Genomic DNA, 21290 nt, shown 5'->3' with positions numbered 1-21290 from the left:
CCGAGATCCTGCCCCTCCAAGGGGGGTCCGGGGGTATGCCCCCCCGGGAGATTTTTTTAAGTTTTTAAAGTGAAATGCATGAATCTGGTGCACATTGAGAGGGAAATTAAGAGGCTAAAGCTGAAGAATTTTGTATGAAAAAAAATGGAGACACTGTGTCAGATGAATTAGAAGCTATTGGAGAAGGACACATGGATTTTCCATAATAATATTAATTTAAAATAAAATGTTATGCAGGGTCCTCTGGGATGGGCTTGGTGCTCTTTTTCTTTTTTGGGACACATTTCTATGTAATATAATGAGTGCATTTAAATTATTTAAAAATTAAAAGGGCCATATTACATTATATTTTTTAAATGTGCCACGGGCCAATCAATCAGTTTTGACAACCCTGCACTAGTGGGTTAACTAAGAATTTTATTTTTTTTTTTTCAAAGGGCCATATTACATTATATCTTTAAAATCGGCCGCGGGCCAATAAAAAGCGGGCCGCAGTTGGCCCGCGGGCCATAGTTTGGACACGCCTGGTTTAGACATTTTAGAATTGTTTTATCAACTTGTTATTCTATTCGTCTGTTGTTCTTTATTGCTTTGTATGATGGTTTGGTCTGTTTGAACTATATGTTTATACATAGGTAAGGAATGCACTTCTGCCAAATAATGTGTCCACAGTGTAACTTTATTTATTTGGATCTCTGATGTGCTGCTTGTGCTCCTGAGCTCTTTGAAGGTTGTCCAGCTTTCAGGTAAATATGAAGGTGAGCGATAGCCAAGAGATTCAGAGCGAGCATTGTCTTTTTAATGCAAGATTGCATATGCTCTTAACAATATCAGTAATTCCCTCTGATGCCCACTAAGTTATCAGTCACTTATGATCTGTAAAAATTAAATATGGTACTTTCATACAGTATTGCCCCCTACAATAACTGCTTTTATTTATTTAGGGTCTTTATTGCAGCTGAAATGTGTCTTATTTTAACGCATGCATATCTCTTCTGTGCCTATGTGATGAGAAAGTGCCACTCCAAGTAGGACAGTATCAGTTTTTTTTTTAACGAAGTGCATTCACACATATAAATTGCAAAAGTTCTTTAAACAGCATACACGCCTGCTCAGGTCTCCAAGACTATTGCTTGTCTTTCCTCAGCCATTTGTGCAGACTATGAGCCAATAATGAAGACAATCTTGGTAGGAATTGATTGTTAAAGTTCAACAGACCAGAACCCAGTCGATGATGTAGATGCTGGTGCATCGGCATCCTGCATTGATTTGACCTAAGCCTGTCCACTCAAACTGCAGGAATGTCACTCACTTCTAGATGAACTGGCTTTTTGCACCTTAAGCACAGTCTGGTATCCCCAAGTCAAGGCAGCACTTTATCCATTATCTTAATGTGATATTTGTAATTGTATCCAGTAAAGAAGAGTGGAAATGGGATTCAAGATTCAGCAAACAGAGTGTTTGTCTATTAGGAAACAGATGAGATAAATGATGAAACAGTATTGGCTTAAACATCCTTTCTGATGGCAGATTTCCCAATGTAGCCGGCGAAGGAGAGAGAAAGCTGAAATGATAGCTCCCTAGCCGCTCCCAGCAGCAGGATCAGCACCTAGGAGAGCGCAGGGCCAGTCCACTCCTGACACATAACGTACAGGGGGCAATAGCTAGAGAGGCCTTAGAAAACCATTTGCAGCCTTTGATGTGTAAAAACAGATTTGAAAGTAAAAATAAGTAGTTGTGTGTTGCAACTATATTGGCTATATCTGTGAGACAAGACGAAATGGGGCATGTTGCTACTAGCCATGATGGGCCCCTTTGTCTACATAACCTTTGTTTACATACCAGTTCACAGGGCCTGCTATGTATTAACACCACATTTTTGTTCAGTGCACACACAGTACGGACAGGTAGCGGATCATGAGAATATTCACTGATTTGAACAACAAGCGTTCTAAAAAAACGCTGACTCCACCTTTATCGTGAAAAAAAGGTAATCAATAAAATCTACTAAAATCTTGAAGTGAAAACAACGTGAGTAGCCTACACACATCAACACACCTTAACTTTAGGCTCTGTCACTTCAACCGTTCTACAGACGACTCAAGAGGATCTCGATCATTAAAATTAAATTAAAAACTTTATTTAGATTGGCACATACATTGCAGGTACATTAGGTGACAAAAGTGATCACAAAATGTTCTTATATTAAAGGCATAAAAGCATTGTACCCCTTAACGTCCAGTTCCCTTCAATACTCATTGTTAATAGAATCTCCACAGGATCATGAATCAAAGTCCAGACACACACGGTCACTGCAGCAGAGATGTGCGTTTAGGTGACTGCCCGAAGGCCATTCAGTTTGGGCGACAGCCCTTGAAAGAGATTAGAAACAGGGATTGAGAGAGAGAGAGAGAGTCTTGTGTTATCAGCTGCAAATCACCTCTTTATGGCTTATTATTTTTGTCACAAATTAAGAGAGCAAAAAAAAAATGCATTTAAGTTGTAGTTACCTCTGGCCTGATAAGTGAAGTGTACATCTCAGGGGTTGCTGCACTCATCGTTGTTGTGTACACTGTGATTCTGGGAGATTGTCAACATAAACAATGGACACTATCAAATATCATGCAATACAAAACCTTTATTAAAACAAGTTAAGTGTAGTGTCTCTCCCTAAGGTGAGACACTGCAGGCAAAAACTTTTTTTTTTTTTTCAAGCACTGGTCAATTTAAAGATGTTTAGCTATGTTGCTTCCATATACTATAAATTAAAGGTCCAAAACCTTTGCTGATTGCGTCTGTATATTTATCTTATACAACCATCTTTAACAGCCATTATTCTCACCATTCTTTTTTTGAATATTTTTAACCAAAAATCTCAATTTAGGGAAATATAGACTTATATACACATACATCAACTACACTTTCCATTATCATTCTTCACACTTTTCTGAAGGTTTTTATTTCTTCATATGTTGTTAATTGTCTGATTTAAGGTGCATTTTCTTTATGACCTTGAATGTTTTGACTGAAACTCAGCTAATGCTTCTCTATTTATATAGGCTATGTGCCTGTAGAGTAGGAATGTTCAAACAAAGGCTTATTGATATTATTAGCGAGGTGGGCTAAAGGGAACAGGAACTGCTATGTCCCTTGTCAGCAACTTGAACAGAACAGTCATGGGATTCCTTGAAACAAAAAATGAGAACACAATGAACAGACAGAGTTCTCCTTACCCGTTACACACTGGGAACATCGACAACACCTGGAGGATGAGACTTTGTCACAAATCTGTTCAAAATCTGCCTAAACAATGTTTTCTTATAACATGTACTTCCGTCCCCTGGATTATTGGTGTATACTTGCCTGATAAAGTGTATCCATGTTGATGTGATCTTGGCCAGTAGCATTTAGTGCTTTATTGGCCATGTCTCTGCAAAAACGAACACACAACAAAAGTAAACTAACAATAACAACATCAACACTGTGCAAGCATTTTGTCATGTTAGAAGATGATGACCCACCTTCGATGATCCCTGGCCGGGGGAGGAAGCCAGTGGTCAAAGTTGGTCTCCACTCTGAACCATCTGAAACGGGGAATAGCACAGTTTTTATGTTTAATGTCATCTTAGCCACATACATCTCAAGGAAGTAAATTGTCCATGGATCTTGTATATTGCCTTTACCCTCCATGCAGGGGATCAAGGGGCCAGATATCAGCGGGGCCCATCCGGTCTCTGGTGATGACGACCCCTTCACCAGCTCGCACCCCGCCCACAATGTAATACACGCCGGTGATGATGGGGACTTTGGAAAGACGCATCACTGCATCCTGAAAGTCCACTGCTTGCTCCAGTGTCTGCATTAGGACACGCTCGATCAGTCAACCGTTTCCTTTCCTCATACAGTGATTATTGCCCACTGTGCTTTCCCACTCACCTCCCTCACCAACCAGCTGACCGGGGATCTCCGAAAGAGAATTGCAGAAACCAGGTTCTTCCACAAGTTCCACAAGTGATCACTTCCTGATCATCGCAATAAACAAATTTGACTTCAGCAACATTTCAAACTCAAGCTCAACTGTGGAGGAAGAGTGGGGTCTTTCTTACCTCGCTGGTCGCCAGAGAAAGTGAACTTTTTAGGACTCTGTCCCGTCCACAGGCCAACGTAGCCAGCAAAAGAGGTCCCACGGTACGCCACCTGAATGGGTGTGTCAACAAATAATGACAAATCATATCCATTGCCCACTTAGCCATGATGCAGGGGACTTCGATTTGGCACCTGCTTAAAGGTGGAGTAAGCAATTCTGGAGAACGCTTGATGTCAAAATAACTTTTTGTCAAAATCAGTGAATATCTCCTCAGGATCTGTACGTAGTATGTGTGCGCTGAAAAAAAATCTGGCGTTAATGCAAAACCTATATTTACTGATTTAACAAAAATTGATTTTAAAAGCAAGTGTTCTCCAGAATTGACTTTTGAGTAGGTACAACAGCTACTTAGTTTATACATGCTACAAATCCATACTGTACCTCTCCATTCTTGAGGAAAACTACATTGATGGTCATGTTCCTCAGAATGGGATGTGGATAATCGAGGTTCCTGCCGTGGTAAATGCTCCCGTTTGTGTCCTGAGCTATGACGCTAGTGCAAAATCTAGGAATGCATAAAGTGTGTTTGCATGTGTGAGAAGGCTTTCAACGTAATCCTGTATTTCTTGTCGGACACTGTGTGTGCCTCTGTCATAAATGTGTAATTTATATTGTGGAGAGTCCTACGTACGCAGTCACTTCGTAGGCAAAGTTGAGCATGATGGCGTCTGCCAGGCTTCCTCCTATGTTTGAGGCCATGCCACGGATCTCCCCGGCATAGGGCTGAGGGATGTACTTTTCCAAGGCCATCGCAACAGGTGTAAGGGCCTGGTGCACCCATTTTGGAACTGAAGTGCTGAGAGATTAAAGATAAAAACAGTTGGGAGTGAAATCACTGTCAGCACTACTACTAACGTAAGACAAACACAGTAACACAGTGCTCATTAAAATTGGAGTCAGTTATTCTAGAGAACACTTGTTGTCAAATCACCTTTTGTCAAAATCAGTGAATATCTCATCGTGATCTGCTACCTGCCCGTAATCTGTGTGCGCTTAAAAAAAACTGTGTAGGCCTGTAAACAGGCATTTAGCTACCTTTGTTTACATACTTATGTACAAAACATATTTTTGTACGGCACACACTGTACAGAAAGATAGCGGATCGTGAGGAGACATCCACTGATTCTGACAACAAGTGATTTCGACACAAAACTGTGTTCTGAAGACTCAGTGACTCCACCTTTACCCAGCAGATAGTGTAGCTTACTTGCAGAAGAAGGTTCACAGCATTTGGTAATATTACAGTTACATCATGTTAGTACATGTGCATTATTTGTACTTACTTGCGTTTACATATGTTATCATTTCACATCCTTCCATATTGCATAAAGAACTTTTCCATTCTAAAATATTCCATTTTATATTCTATGTCTTTGATTAGATTTAATATGCATATTATTAGCCTATTTTAATTACACGCACTATGTCGATGAGAATTTGGGAACAAATAGTTCCATTGCCAACGACTGATTTTGCAAATGTTGAGCACATGACCCAAAGATAATGAAATGGAAAGCTAAGCGTGTTTACATTTCGATCAAGCTAAACACTAGTAATAGCGCATGGCTATTTCTAATGTAATTTCTGCCAAACGTACACTGTAAGACATTTCCCTGGAAAAAAACATTAATCAACTGGCAGCAGGGTTGCCATTTTAATACTGTTAAATGAACATTATTTTACTGTCACTAAAATTGACAGGATTATACTGTTAATGAAAAAAAGGGATGAACCTGGACTAAATGTTTGTTATGTTGCTGTTTGCACCGTGAGTGAAGGGGATGTTATATTTCATTGGGCAGATGTGTTTCATTCCATATGTAAGTTTACTATGTCCCCTATTTGTTCAAATGCTAAACACAGAGATCAGCTTCTGTTTGTTACTTCAAGACACTTGTCACAATATATCAAGTTCAATGGAATGATTAATTTATATTGCAAATTGTCTCCTGAGTTGAACTAGGGATCTTGCTTAAGATTTCCACAAACCGTTTGTTATAACCAAAAATAACGGTTAGTTCACACAGAAATGTTTTATTTAAACAAAATGCATAGTGACGTAATGGAGTGAAACATCCCCTTTACTGAGGGTGCAAATAGCAACATACCAGACGTTTAGTCCAGTGCAAGTCATTGTGGGAAAGGGGGCGTCTCTACAATACACTTTGTTGTGCTTACTTGATTTATCGAAGGCAATCCGTTTCCTTCATTCTACTGAGTAAACATAACTTCAGACTAACTTGGTTTAATTATGTTAACTGAACTTTCCATTTCCAAGTAAATATAACTCAACTTTAAGTAAACTTAACCAGAGGATATAAAGTAAACAACACTTATTAGTTAAGATGTGGATGGATGAGGATTAATGAAGAACACTGTATAAGCTTCACATCTGCAGGCAGCTCATTTCAAGTTGTCCCTTCTAAGTTTGATGGTAAATTAACAGGAAAGTTCAGTATTTTTGAAAAACATTACCATTCCGTAACATAACAGCAAAGGACTGTAATTTAACAGACTGCCTTTTATATTAACAGTTAAATGCTGTTTTTATAAATAACAGGTTAATGCTGTTGAAATCCTGCTGTAAATTTACAGCAATTGTTTACAGTGTAGCCTTGCACTATATTGAGGACTACAAATTAAAACATTACTTCGAATGCATAATTCATAGTGACATTTAACAACATGAGGAATGCGGAAAGAGCCCACCGAAAACTTACTCGATCACCTCTGCGGCGGCTTTCTTCAGGTATTCTGGGTCAAAGACTTGGAGCAGAGGGGCCCACCGCACTTCTGGGTCTTCATCCAGGCTGATGTTCACCGTGGGTGGAGCGAACTGTGCCCGGCACGACGCCATCACGAGCCCGAGCAGCAGAAGCACCGCAGCCTGCACCATTATACCCGGTCCGCTCCAACACAGTCACTGGCTGACACTGACAGAAGTTCGCTCTAACACAGACACTGGCTGACACTGACAGAAGTTCAAACTCTCTCAACAGCGTGACTGTAAACAGAGGGACTTCCGCTCCCAGATTTTCAAAATAAAAACAACATTAATAAAATAATAGCCTAGTTATATGTAATATAGTAGCCTAGTTATATGTATCATAACTAGTAATGTATATGTTATATGTATTATTAATAATACACATTATCATCATTATTGTTAGAATAAGAAATGATATAACTAAAACTACAGAACTATAATTTTACCTCCAATCGGCCTATTATAGGGGAGAGTGGCCTAAATTGTGCCGGTGGGGAAGTTGTGCCACCCCTTGTTTCTAAGAAACCATAGAAGAAATTGGAAATGTGACCACATATTTAAGAAGACCCTTCCATTTAACTTATCCTGTTAAGAAGGGAGAAACATGGAATAAGATATAAGCACATTTAAGCTAAAACAAACTGTTTATTGCCTTTCAAAGTAAAATTTCCATTATCAAGGTTTTTTGATTATTGTATCTGAACAATTATAGACACGTTTGAAAACATTTGACACATGTTTTAGTGCTTTAGTATGCTACACTTTGTGTCTATATAGTTAGCACAATGTCAGCCCTAAACTGCTGCATCATGCTTATTATCCAAAATTCTGGGTTGGGGTGATTTGTGCCAGAGGGCCTGGGGTGAGTTATAAGTAAGTAAGTAAGTAAAATGTATTTATAAAAGCATATTTATAACAGTTTGCACTGTCCAAAGTGCTGTACATAGTGCATTCAGTATGTAAAAAATTAAGGTAAAATAACAATAGCCAAAATGAAAGACATAAAGCCCAGACATCCACATATAAACAAAGATAGTAGTGCAGAGGTAAGCTAGTTAATGGGAAGGAAAAGCCAGAGTATACAGATTGGTTTTGAGGCAGAAATGGAGGGGGAATCACATTTGTCAGGTGGCAGTTGCACTGTAAACAATTGCTGTAAATTTACAGCAGGATTTCAACAGCATTAACCTGTTATTTATAAAAACAGCATTTAACTGTTAATATAAAAGGCAGTCTGTTAAATTACAGTCCTTTGCTGTTATGTTACGGAATGGTAATGTTTTTCAAAAATACTGAACTTTCCTGTTAATTTACCATCAAACTTAGAAGGGACAACTTGAAATGAGCTGCCTGCAGATGTGAAGCTTATACAGTGTTCTTCATTAATCCTCATCCATCCACATCTTAACTAATAAGTGTTGTTTACTTTATATCCTCTGGTTAAGTTTACTTAAAGTTGAGTTATATTTACTTGGAAATGGAAAGTTCAGTTAACATAATTAAACCAAGTTAGTCTGAAGTTATGTTTACTCAGTAGAATGAAGGAAACGGATTGCCTTCGATAAATCAAGTAAGCACAACAAAGTGTATTGTAGAGACGCCCCCTTTCCCACAATGACTTGCACTGGACTAAACGTCTGGTATGTTGCTATTTGCACCCTCAGTAAAGGGGATGTTTCACTCCATTACGTCACTATGCATTTTGTTTAAATAAAACATTTCTGTGTGAACTAACCGTTATTTTTGGTTATAACAAACGGTTTGTGGAAATCTTAAGCAAGATCCCTAGTTCAACTCAGGAGACAATTTGCAATATAAATTAATCATTCCATTGAACTTGATATATTGTGACAAGTGTCTTGAAGTAACAAACAGAAGCTGATCTCTGTGTTTAGCATTTGAACAAATAGGGGACATAGTAAACTTACATATGGAATGAAACACATCTGCCCAATGAAATATAACATCCCCTTCACTCACGGTGCAAACAGCAACATAACAAACATTTAGTCCAGGTTCATCCCTTTTTTTCATTAACAGTATAATCCTGTCAATTTTAGTGACAGTAAAATAATGTTCATTTAACAGTATTAAAATGGCAACCCTGCTGCCAGTTGATTAATGTTTTTTTCCAGGGAAATGTCTTACAGTGTGGTTCTACAAGGGCGGAGCAGCTAGTGCAAAGTACATTTCTGAGAGTTGTGCCATTGGCATGGCTGTATACGCTGGTCACCAAAAGAAAGTGATTGTCTACAGTAGCTCAGAAGAGACTGACATCTCTATTCCACTTAACGACACCACTGATGAGAGTTCAGATGGCCAGAAAGATGATGATGGTGACTTTGTCATTGTGAGCTTTGCAGGTAAAACCATTAGATCTGCTAGGCCTTGTTTAAGAAAATTGTCCTTCAATCTTTGTAAAATATTTACTTTATTTACTTTAAATAAACCTTAAATAAGTGATTGTCTAATGGATTTGTCTTACATTACAGTGTATGAGATATACAGTCATATGAAAAAGTTTGGGAACCCCTCTCAGCCGGCATTATAATTGACTCTGCTTTCACAAAAAAAATATAAAAGTGGTATGTCTTTAATTTACCAGGAACAGTTAAGTACTGGGATGTTTTCCAAACAAATATTTTTTGAAAAGCAGTATTTGGTTGTATGAAATAAAATAAAATGTGAAAAACTGGCTGTGCAAAAATATGGGTACCCTTGTGGTTTTGTTGATTGTAATGCCTGTAACAGCATGTAAAACTGATGACTTTAAACACAAAGTTGGTTGGATTATGTTGTTATGCCTTGAACCTCATAGAATTGTCTGTTTAATCATGATAAAATGTATTTTAGGTGCCTAAATGCAAGTTGCACTTCTCTTTGACTCTCTGCTGAAGTGAGACAGAATGGGATCATCAAAACAGCTCCCAAAAGATCTGAAAAACAAAGATTGTTCATTGTCATGGTTTAGGGGAAGGCTACAAGAAGCTTTCCCAAAGGTTTCAATTGTCAATTTCGACTGTAGGGAACGTTGTCAGGAAATGGAAGGACACAGGCATAGTGGCAGTTAAACCCAGGCATGGAAGACCAAGAAAAAAACAGGAGCGGCATAGGTGGAGGATTGTGAGAATGGTTGCACACAACCCACAGATCACCTCCAAAGGCCTGCAAGAACATCTGGCTGCAGATGGTGCATCTGTACATCGTTCAACAATTCAGCGCAATTTGCACCAAAACATCTGCTTTTTATAAAGACCAAATAACTTAATTTTTGTCTCATCAGTCCAAAGCATTTTCTTCCAATATGAAGCTGGCTTGTCTAAATGAGCTTTTGCATACTCCATGCAACTGTATCTGTGGCGTGGGCGCAGAAAGGGCTTCCTTCTCATCACCCGGCCATACAGATGTTTTGGTGCAAATTACACTGAATTGTAGAACCATGTACAGATACACAATCTGCAGCCAGATGTTCTTGCAGGTCTTTGGAGGTGATCTTTGGGTTGTGTGCAACCATTCTCACAATCCGCCGCATATGCCGCTCTTGTACTTTTCTTGGTCTGCTAGACCTGGGTTTAACTGCAACTGTGCCTGTGTCCTTCCATTCCCTGACAACGTTCCTTACAGTAGAAATTGACAATTGAAACCTTTGGGAAAGCTTCTTGTAGCCTTCCTCTAAACCATGACAACGAATAATCTTTGTTTTTCAGATCTTTTGGGAGCTGTTTTGATGATCCCATTCTGTCTCACTTCAGCAGAGAGTCAAAGAGAAGTGCAACTTGCATTTAGGCACCTAAAATACATTTTCTCATGATTAAACAGACAATTCTATGAGGTTCAAGGCTTAACAACATAATCCAACCAACTTTGTGTTTAAAATCATCAGTTTTACATGCTGTTACGGGCATTACAATCAACAAAACCACAAGGGTTCCCATATTTTTGCACAGCCAGTTTTTCACATTTTATTTAATTTCATACAACCAAATACTGCTTTTCAAAAAATCTTTGTTTGGAAAACATCCCAGTACTTAGCTGTTCCTGGTAAATTAAAGACATACCACTTTTATATTTATTTTGTGAAAGCAGAGTCAATTATAATGCCGGCTGAGAGGGGTTCCCAAACTTTTTCATATGATTGTATATCAATGGCACAATTTCCCCCATGGTATTCTCTCCAACGGCACAATTTACACCACACCGGGGGCAAGTTGTGCCACAAGACAACTTTTTTTCCGAAAGCTATATTTCTTCAACAGTTTATTCCAGATCCAAAGTTTTTATTGCCAGGGATGCACAACACCCCAAAATATATGTACATATTTGAGTTGGAGACGTTACTGTCCTTTAAAGTCACTTTGAGTAAAAAGTGGCACAACTTAGGCCACTCTCCCCTAATTGTTTGGCGTATTACATGCAGCATTAAGTTACATTTACTATAAAGGAATTATAACAATGAGTAGTCCTGTAATGTTGTAGTTGGCCAAGAAAAGTGTGCTTTGCGGTCGGGTAGTTTCTAAAAATGCTTCATATTTTATAAACTGATGAATATGTGTTTTGTATGTAAAATCCCTTCTGTGAAAAGTATCCTGAGTAAAGTTACTCACATGTTACAACCAATGTTAATAAGCAGCACGTTACTAATACATAGTTATTATTTATGTACTATTTGTATTGTTATCATTAACAATAACATTATCATACCATCAACGCCTTGCCTCACTTGTAGAATTTATCAAAAGTAATTTATTATTATAAATGAAGTGTGCGGGTGTACAGGGGTAGTGACACTGAGAAGGTTGGACCACTAGAGTGTATTCTTGGTATAATACAGGAAGTCAGTTATAGGAATCAGGGTAACTGAGGTTAAAAGAGGAACTTTGTGGTTTGGTGTGAATTTGATATTCCGTCACAGTTAACACAAAAAATTCCAGCTAAGACCAAAGGTCTCACTATCAGTTGTCTTTTTTTTGACTAAGTTAAAATACAAATATTGTGCATGTAAAGGTTGGCACTTAATAAGCACTTCATTGTAAACCAAGTAGGCCCTACATCAAACCCTTCATCACTCTCCAATTGTAAAGTAAAGCCTATAAGTTATAAGTGAAATATTGTATATTAAATGGCTACATGAGGCTGTTATAAACATTGACAAGTGACTGTCATTCCCTGCTCGGAACATTATCTACAGTTAACATGAAAGAAAGTTCTGTGACTCAGCCGGACCTTTGTGCCCAGTTGCTGTGCGCGCACAAACACACACACAATGTGAAAATCTTTTTGTAAATCTTAACAAAATACTGTACATCAAGATATGAAACTCCAATAATGTGACCTAGTGAGCACAGGGTCTTTATATGTTATCACATCTTTGAAACGTATTTCTGAACTTTTTCACTAATGTATTTAAGTAGTATAGTTAACCAGTCATGCATTTATTATGCTAACTAAAACAGCACTGTGAAGGGGTTCTCACATTGTCTCTGTACTTCACAATTTGATCTTTGTGTCCTCAGTAGTCCTCCACGTGGCCAGACTAATGGTGTTTTATTATCATGGACCGTCTCTTTTCTATCCTGCCTCTGAGCCATGACATTTCTCGCCCCCTTTTGCCTCATCCTCACTGCCCACACTGTTCTCAGAAACAACAACCATGTAACCCATATCCATGCACATAAGTTCCACCATCATCCCAGGCCGTTGTGTCCTTTGGTACAAAGAGCTTCAAAGTTAAACTTCTAACAGCCAATATCTCAATAACAAGGCACTTTCGTCTCTGCAGATCTTCAGGAGCCAGACTTTTATCTTATGACTGTAACACTGGTGTCAGGGTTTTCTACAGTAGCCATCAGGGTTGCTACTTTAAGCAGCAGGAATCAAGGGAGGCCATATACTGCCACGGCTCAATTATGAATTCCCCTCTAGTGATCAAAGGATACATTCAGAAATTAGTTTGAATTAATTGAAAATGAAAATTTATGAATATAGTCATTCATTGAAAATGAAATTGCGTGAATCTTTGTGTTTGGTGTGTGATGTCAACACTGCCATGGTGAGAGCACGGGATTATGAGTCACCCTGCAACAGTCAAATATTATGTTTTAACCCTCATCCATTTCGGCCCAGAGTTAAACATCTCATCATATCTCAGAGGTGTTTTATTTTACCATTCAACTTGTTCATGACTTTCTGAATCTACTTGTTCCTCATGACATTTTATGATTCTCTTCTAATTCCTACTTTTTAAAATACAAATGTATTGGGGCCATTTTGCCCCAGTCAATTCCACCTATGTAGTTTTAATAAAAACAACTATTTATTGAGTTTATCTTTGCCATAGTTTCGAATTTAAAGAATCACACACCATCAGGGAGAGTAGGGGAGCTCTCTCAGTCAATTTGAAGTTGACAGACAGCAGAGTAACTCTAAAACTGATATTTCCATAAAACACTGATATTCCTGTAAAAAAAACAATATTTCAATTGTTTGCATTGAGCATATCAGCTTTTACTCTCCTAAAACGATTACAATCAGTTTCTCTCAGAATACATTATTTACGTAACTAATTATGTTTATTGAAGACAAATAATGTATTAATTTTCTTTGATGGTTTTTTCTTGCAGTAATTTTTACTTGGGGTCTCTAGTGACTGCGTCGGTAGTCTATGTATATAAAATACGCTGGCAGGATTAGGGTTAATATATGTCTAAGACTGGCCTCGTCTTTTCAGCCTGAAGGCTAGATTCTTCAGTGGGTGTAGCTGCCCCATCCATGCTGTCGTTAACCTACATCAACTATTTTCTTTGACCACATGGAGGCAGCAGAAACAAGCCATAGACATGACATGTTTTGTTTACCATATACTGTATGCTGTTAAAGTTCATAGGGTTAAAGGTGCTGTAAGCGGAATGGTTCTTTTAGCTAACTTCCTGTCAGTTATTGCAGTTAGCAGTCCCCTCGCTCCTCCCTACGTCACCACATTAATGCACTGCGGTCTTAAAGCAGCAAGTTATCTAGCATCATCTCAGATCCATAAGTGTCATAAAACATGATAAAAACCATCAAAACAGACATTGGGAAGGATTTTTACCTGCTCCGCCATTGTAGGCGCATACACATTCACCCATCTGTTGCTCTGGCGTGCACCGGCAGTGAGACCATGGAGTGTATATACGAGTGAGACGAGTGTCGGTTTATAGCGTTCTCTCTTCTGATTGGATAAAAATTTCGGGATACTACAATAAGTTTATTTGCCGATTACATGCAGAGTAGCTGACTGAGAGATCGGCTTTATGAAACGCGCACATTATGTAAGTGATCACTGTATGAATAAAGAGCGATTTTACACTTATATTAACATAAATAAACCGCTTACTTCACCTTTAACCTGCTGCTCATTTACATCAAGCTGATACAAGCAACATTAGCATTCACTTGTAATCCTGTAAAACATATTGATTGGAGCAGCAGACTTACTATCTTCAAATTCTATAGTATTTAACAGAACCAAAACAAAAAGCATGGTATTTTGATGAGGGGTTTCACACTGAAATTGATATACTTTAAAAAAATTGCTTCTGACATATTCTCAGATTGGGTTCATCAGTTGTGGTCAAATGAATGGCAGCCTCTGCTGTATGAATCGCTAATTCCACAAGGTGGCGCCAGCACTGCATTTTTGAGCACATTGATTTGAGTATGAAAAGTCAAAATGCCATTTGAGTTGGAATGTTTTCACACAGACCAGCACACAAATTGAGGAAATAATGTTGTGATTACAAGAAAAGCAAAAGGGCCATTTCCACTTTTTTCTGAAGGAGCTTTGGTGGGTGGTAAAATGTGATAAAAATCCTTTTTTATTTTCACTGTTACTACAACAGTATCACCACCCAGGAAAAAGCATCCAGACAAGCAACAGGAGGTTGATGGAGATTGCTCTTCCATATTATTAAATGTGAAAGTAAATCAAAGATCAAAGAAATCCGTTCCCCCGCAACCTCAAATACCATTTTCATCCACTGTGGTGTTCTCGAGTTGCCAGACCCATGTTCTGCTCCTACTCAACACACTTTCAATATTGTTACAATGGCTACCGTTAACCATATGAACTGTTTGGGATAGGAATTACTAAACCAAGAAAGTCAAATTCAGATAACCGAGTGGATTTGTAGTTAATGTCTTCTTTTTTGGAAGAAAACCAAAAAGCTATTATCTCTAGTTTCACTAATATTGAAGAGTAAAAGATAAGTTGTTCTTGTATGGTGTATGATATTCATTGCAGTAGTAAGCAACATATAGTACTGATCATGCCAATTCTGTTGAGCTAACAGTTGCACTGATAATGAGAATAATAAAATTGCTTTAGAAATGCTTTTGAATTTGAACATGTTAACAGCTTGTAATCTGAGACATGCTATTGATTTACACAGGCCCCGCAGATGTATGGGTTATGTAAGTGTTATGTAAGTGTGTGTTGCCGAGTGCCGATGACACGTCCACCCCATCATGCAGTCAAACACAGATTCCATGTATAGGGAAAAGAAGCTTTTATTAATATTTTAATATATATCAATAATACTTTATATACAAAATATGTACAACAAACAACCTTTTGTTACATTTTCAAAATAAAAATCCCAAGTACCTCTGTCTATAAAAAACTATTATTTTTCTTTGAACTTTACATTCACTCTCTTTGCCACAGGCACAGACATTTAAAGCAAATTACATTGAAGCACCTGCCATTGTTGTGTCTTTAAAGGAGCAAAGTCAACAGCATGAGCTAAAGTCAGGCCTTGACTTGACCGGGAATTTATGGGCAAAATGCAAATCTGGTTGCACACAACGCTAAATACTGTACACGTTCTCATGGCATACAGCGAATGACTACCTCAACCATCCATACTCTGGTAGCGATGCAAATACACTCAATGGGTCACGTATCAAAAATAGAGATGTACGAGTAGGATCGGATGAACAAAAAAAATATTACAAGACATGACTTCACAGGAACTCCATCTAGTCGCACAAAGAGTCACAAATTAAAATCGTGAAATATGGCCACATCCATCTCTCCAGCAGACAGTGAGTGACACACCTCGTACGGTCGGTGACAACGCCCTGAATTCTTTGAACACTGCGAACACTTGTGTTCAATTTGCTCCAAGGGGAATTAAAGGATCAAAGGATAAATGTCTTTAGTGAGGAGCCAGACACTTTATTTTTTTGGTAATATTGTAGTCTAAACTAAAACGGGTTGATGCAGGTCATAATAATAATCATTCAAGCAGCATGTACAATGGGGCCTTTTGTTCCATCTTTACATTCATTACTGTGTGTGTGTGTGTGTGTGTGTGTGTGTGTGTGTGTGTGTGTGTGTGTGTGTGTGTGTGTGTGCAAATAAGTAGGACCAAATAATTGTTTGGGGGGTGGAGGGAGAAGTGGGGTGGCCTTATCTATGCCTTACATTCTAGGTTTACCTCTGACATTCAACAGAGTGCGGAGAAGCCAACCTCGCTTAAAAAGAACCTGCGCACTCATCGTCTTAAAAAACTGACCATCTTCACAGTGTTTCACAGCCATGCAACAGGTGATCTGTATGAGCCTTCGCGTGGGTACATCAAGTTGCCCAAAAAAGTCCTGTTTTCAGTGTGCTAAGGAGCTGATGATAGACGATAGGTGTCCGTTTGGGGTTCAATGTCCAGATGGGCCCACACACAACGGCTGTGGTTTGAAAGGATACCAGTGCGTTTGTGTTCATTTACCCCTCTCTTCACTGGGCCCTACCAACATTCAGAGGGAAACATTCCAAAAACGGAAACACATTTTTGTTCAGTCTTCGGCTTCCAAGTTCTGATTTGAAGCTTTGTGATGAGCGGGAGAGTCCATGTGGTTCTGGTGGGGAGATGCTGACCTCGGGGACATCACCATAGATGAGTGTTGTTGAAGTGTCTCCTGGGGAAAGCTTGAACCACTCATGCCCGGGTACATTACGGGCATGCCACCAGAGTACCAGCATTTCTCCAGCATGGGCAGATAGGCCGCTGCTGTGGCAGCCGTGGGGGGGATGAGGTAGAAGGGCAGACAGAACGGAGGCTGGTTGGGGGAGGAAGAGAAGCTCATGTAGCTGCCAAGACCTCCTGCTGCTGCTGCTGCTGCCACCCCGTGACCGGAGAGAATATCGTCCTCCGAGGGGGCTGACCTGGACTTTTTGGCCTTAGGCTCGTCCTTCTCCTCCTGCTTAATGGCACCTGCCATCCTCTCAGACGGGACAGCTAGGCGTTTGAGCTCCCCTTCCTTAGCATGGCTTTCCGACCACTGATTGGCTTGGGCGTCGCGCTTTTCGTGTTCTCCACCGTACCCGCTGTCAGTGTCCGTGTCGCTGCCGCTCTGCTCGCTCATCCCATGTGGGTTAGTCCTTTGAATGACGGAAACAGAGTTCTTGGCGGGGCCCTCAGATCTTTGGGGCTGCTCAGTTGGTTTCTTCAGTTTGTCAGAAGATGGCTGGATGAACTGGTCCGTGTGAGGGCTGCTGCTCTGATGCTGCAGGACTTCAGACGCTACCTTCTGGATGTGGCCGATGACATGGGAAGGAGTCAGGTCCTTGCTGCTCTCTTGGCTGGCCAGGTAGTGGAGGACCTCTTTAGCGCACAAGTGGAAACCAGAGCGGAACATCTCCTCGCTGCAATCTTCACCTCCATGATCACCTGGTTAGATTAGAAATACACGTTTAAAAATAAATCCTAAATGCACATATATGTATATTTGTTAAATCTTACTACATAACTATGTAACAGGAATTTGTGGTCTCTTTATTTACTGCTCTTCCAAGTCTTAATATATAGCTGGATATTTATCCAAAGCGTGTTTTTGTTTTAATTTTTGACGCTAGTAATACATTTTCGATTAATGTCACTTCCTGAGTGCCTGCGTGATTCTGTCAGGAATGTAGTGGGCAGACAGTAGAGATTAAAAGTAGTATTTAGAGAAGAAGTCTATTCTAGTCATAGTCAAAAAATTATATTTTTTTAATTGAAAATCTTACATAGTTTAGCTTTAAGTCAGTTCTGATAGATGCAACATGTGGCAGAGGAGCGGTCAGTCTGTGGATGCTTAAGAAATAAACAGTGTCTACACACATCATCACACGGCATCAAACATACCTATTTGCAGGTCCTTCTGGAGGGAGACAATCTTCTGCTGCTGCTGCTCCAGGAGGGTACTCAGGGCTTTCACATGCTTGAGAGTGAGCTCCAGCACCACGGCTTTCTCCAGATGACCCAGCGTCTAAAAACAGGAAGACCTTCGATAAGCATGTTGATCTTTCTTATGTAACACATTCTGCAGCTCAACCAGACGGCGAGCCTCGAACGCCCGGGGAGTCATGCAATCCACGTTTACACGCACACAAATGCTCAACAGAAAAATTCCAATCTAAAGCCTTGTGAAAAATTTAGAAAATTCTAAATTAAAATATATAATTTCAAGAAATTGTCAAAAGAAAAACCTTTATATTTGTTTGTATCTGGGCTACTTCTAAAAAAAAACTGAATCCCAAAGGCTAGAACTGTGTGGTCTCAGATTGCCTGCATGCTGGTAGCAGTGAGTCAGACATGCCATATGTAGAAGATAAGACTCACGGTAAGCTTCAGATGTTCTGGCAACAAATCCTTCAACTGGGCAATGCACTCGTTGATTCTGTCGCGTCTTTTCTTTTCGATCAGTCGGTGTGGCAACTTGTACGTCTCCTGGAAGAGGGTAGAAAAATAGGTGAAAAATAAGTAAAAGAAAATCCAGGCTAAAGTTTTAAAACTGACACATGCAGGAGTAATATTAGGCACTGTTGTTAACTTTGTCTTTACCTTGCTGTCATCCACTCGCTTCATGCCCCTCCTGGACTTGTACATGTAAATGGGACAATCCATTCTATGGAGGAGGCAAGATGAAAAATAGTTAGTCTTTAGTTTGGTGGCAGGTTAGGGTTCAGAACAAAGGATTTGGATACAACAAAACTAAATAAAAGTAGAAAAATCTCCTCTTACCCTTGCATTTCAGCTATATCCAGTGCTGGGTGTTTTGGAAGACAGGGAGGTGGTTGCCCACTGGTAATCCTCTCCATGTTGCTTCACTGTAAAACCTGAATAAATGACTTCAAAAAGATCTTCAAATCGTCCAAATTCGCTTTTGCAGTCGCACTTCAAAATAAGAAAAAAAATGTCTTAAAACAGAGAAAAGTATCTCCTGTTATCCAGTGTGTATGTCTGTGTTCCCGCTGCAAACAGTGTTGTCACTCCAAAGTCCGGACTCAGTAGTAATGTGCGGGGAGGCTGCACGCTCGGCTGGATGTGTGAGAGCTGGGTGGGTTTTTGACTACGTGTTAAATAAACCCTGTGACTGCGGGCACGTCTCTCGGCTAGAGACACAAACTCGACATCGTCACATGAGCCTCACGTGTTGCACGGCGCTTTCAACTCCTCACCCTCCCCGCACACACACACACACACACACACACACACACACACACACACACACACACACACACACACACACACACACACACACACACACACACACACACACGCCTCCCCCCGCCCACACCGGCTGTTGAGAGTACAACCCATTTGTGTAGTAGGCTAGTCCTCCCAAGTCTCGTGTACCACCACGCTCCAGCTCTGGAGGCAAAAGCATGTTTACAAAGACAGTAAAGCGGACGGAGCGGAGATAGCCTTTGTTCTGTTTTGTTTTGTGCTTGGTTGCAAGTATGGCGGCTATTCGGCTACATTGTGACAATAAAACAAGCGAATAGGCTACACTGTAGCCTTTTTTTGTCGCGCGGGACAATAACAGCAATAAACGTAGTTTTTAGCTTGTTGTTAATTAGCTTAAGGCCTGTATGGGACGGGTATTAACAGTAACGAAATAATGTAACTCCAGTGAAAAGGTCACACTAGAGTTTCAACCATGTGTCTTTGTGGTAGCCTAATAATATGTTAATATAAGGCTACAGCTAAGTTGTTGATCGACTTCAGTAAATGTAAAAACAAGCATATTGCCTAAAATAATAGGCCTACAATAATATTCTTGGAATATTTCCAACCGTTTTTATAAAGACTGAAGACTTTATTAATTGAATTAATTAATTAATAATGGCTTCTTCATACACTTCGTGTTTTCATTGGGCCTAAGGTTAACATTACAATCACTCCTGGCCCGACATGTGTCACGCGCTCACTAGGACACCGTGTCATTTCATACTGTACACGGTGCCCGCACGTGCACCTGCAGTAGCAGGGAGGGAGGACACTGTGGCCGTAGCAACGTATGCAGCAGCGTTTTTTCTCTTTTTTTATGCCGCCGCCCGCTGCTCCCGATAGATAACACTAAACCCTACCCATACTCACTCAGCGTGCTGTCACGTTGAGCTCCTCATGGCCGTGGCGCGGGAGAACCGGGGGAGCAGTCACATATCCCTGCCGGTGACGTCACGCGCGCCGCAGTCAACCAAGAGTGGCCGATTCGCTCGGTCGGTTCCTCCCGCCGACGTCCCGGAGCAGCAGGGAGACCTATAGATAGAAATACACACACACACACACACACGTGTGTGTGTCAGTCCCAGTGTGTGTGTGTGTGTGTGTGTGTTTACGTTTTTATCATTTCAGATTATTTTAGTAGCCTAGGCATATTATAATAGCCTAAATGACATTTTGACCGACATTGCTAACATTACCATGATGCTGCTGCTGGACTTCACTAAACTTTTCCACGTAGATTATTGTTTACCAGGCCAGACATTTTCACAAAATGTTCTCCCCAGTATTTCTACTCAGTGGTGGAACTATATTTAAGTTGTTTACGTTAAAGTAGGCTAGCCTAGTAATACCACTATATAAAAAAAATTGCATTCAAAAGGTATTAATGCAATTACAATTTAAAAGCTGTAGGTCCTATGTGTTGCAGTTGGTCGAGGTGTAGCTTAATCAGTTGTGAAGTTTCAACTACAACATTGCATCATATTCTATAAATTGTCAAATTCTATCAATTATATTTAGAATGTATACATGTAAAATAATTGATGTGTTAAGTATAGCCTACATTATATTGCAATCTTAATTTGAAAAGTAACTTGTAATTAGGCTATAGCTGGTAATTTAATTTATTGTTGTAGGTATAAAATAATATATTTTACTCAAAATTACTCAAATTGTGCTTAAGCACAATAGTTTAGTGAGTTATTTGCATAGCTACTTTCTACTTCTGCGTTCAGTTGTATCTGTCAAGTGTCATTTGGCACAGCACTCATTTTGTCAAGACTACATCACAGATAAAAAAACAGTTAGCTGTGAAATGTTCCCTATGTTCTAATAATGTCCCCAATGAGCA

The 21290-nt window shown here is 39.7% G+C and overlaps 2 protein-coding genes across 2 annotated transcripts; both read right to left on the bottom strand.

The window, feature by feature from the left end:
* Positions 1 to 2157: 2157 nt before the first annotated feature.
* On the bottom strand, positions 2158 to 7107 carry LOC307248912 (N-acylethanolamine-hydrolyzing acid amidase-like). The gene is made up of 11 exons (XM_080025455.1): positions 6868 to 7107; positions 4779 to 4943; positions 4529 to 4652; positions 4107 to 4197; positions 3937 to 4022; positions 3684 to 3856; positions 3522 to 3584; positions 3364 to 3430; positions 3234 to 3262; positions 2511 to 2580; positions 2158 to 2372 (listed from the first exon to the last, which is right to left on the bottom strand). The coding sequence occupies exons 1-11, from the start codon at positions 7041 to 7043 to the stop codon at positions 2355 to 2357; spliced, it is 1062 nt and encodes a 353-aa protein (XP_079881581.1). The 5' UTR covers positions 7044 to 7107; the 3' UTR covers positions 2158 to 2354.
* Positions 7108 to 16142: 9035 nt separating this feature from the next.
* On the bottom strand, positions 16143 to 19287 carry bhlhe40 (basic helix-loop-helix family, member e40). Its single transcript, XM_080025353.1, has 5 exons — positions 18953 to 19287; positions 18773 to 18836; positions 18551 to 18658; positions 18074 to 18197; positions 16143 to 17617 (listed from the first exon to the last, which is right to left on the bottom strand). Exons 1-5 carry the CDS (start codon positions 19027 to 19029, stop codon positions 16743 to 16745), a joined length of 1248 nt encoding a protein of 415 aa, XP_079881479.1. The 5' UTR covers positions 19030 to 19287; the 3' UTR covers positions 16143 to 16742.
* Positions 19288 to 21290: the final 2003 nt, after the last annotated feature.

The sequence above is a fragment of the Ammodytes marinus genome (assembly GCF_949987685.1).
Source record: "Ammodytes marinus genome assembly, chromosome: 4".
NCBI classification, from domain to species: Eukaryota; Metazoa; Chordata; class Actinopteri; order Uranoscopiformes; family Ammodytidae; genus Ammodytes; species Ammodytes marinus.
The sequence above is the reverse complement of the archived record's forward strand: the minus strand, read 5'-3'. Positions and strand labels throughout refer to the sequence as shown.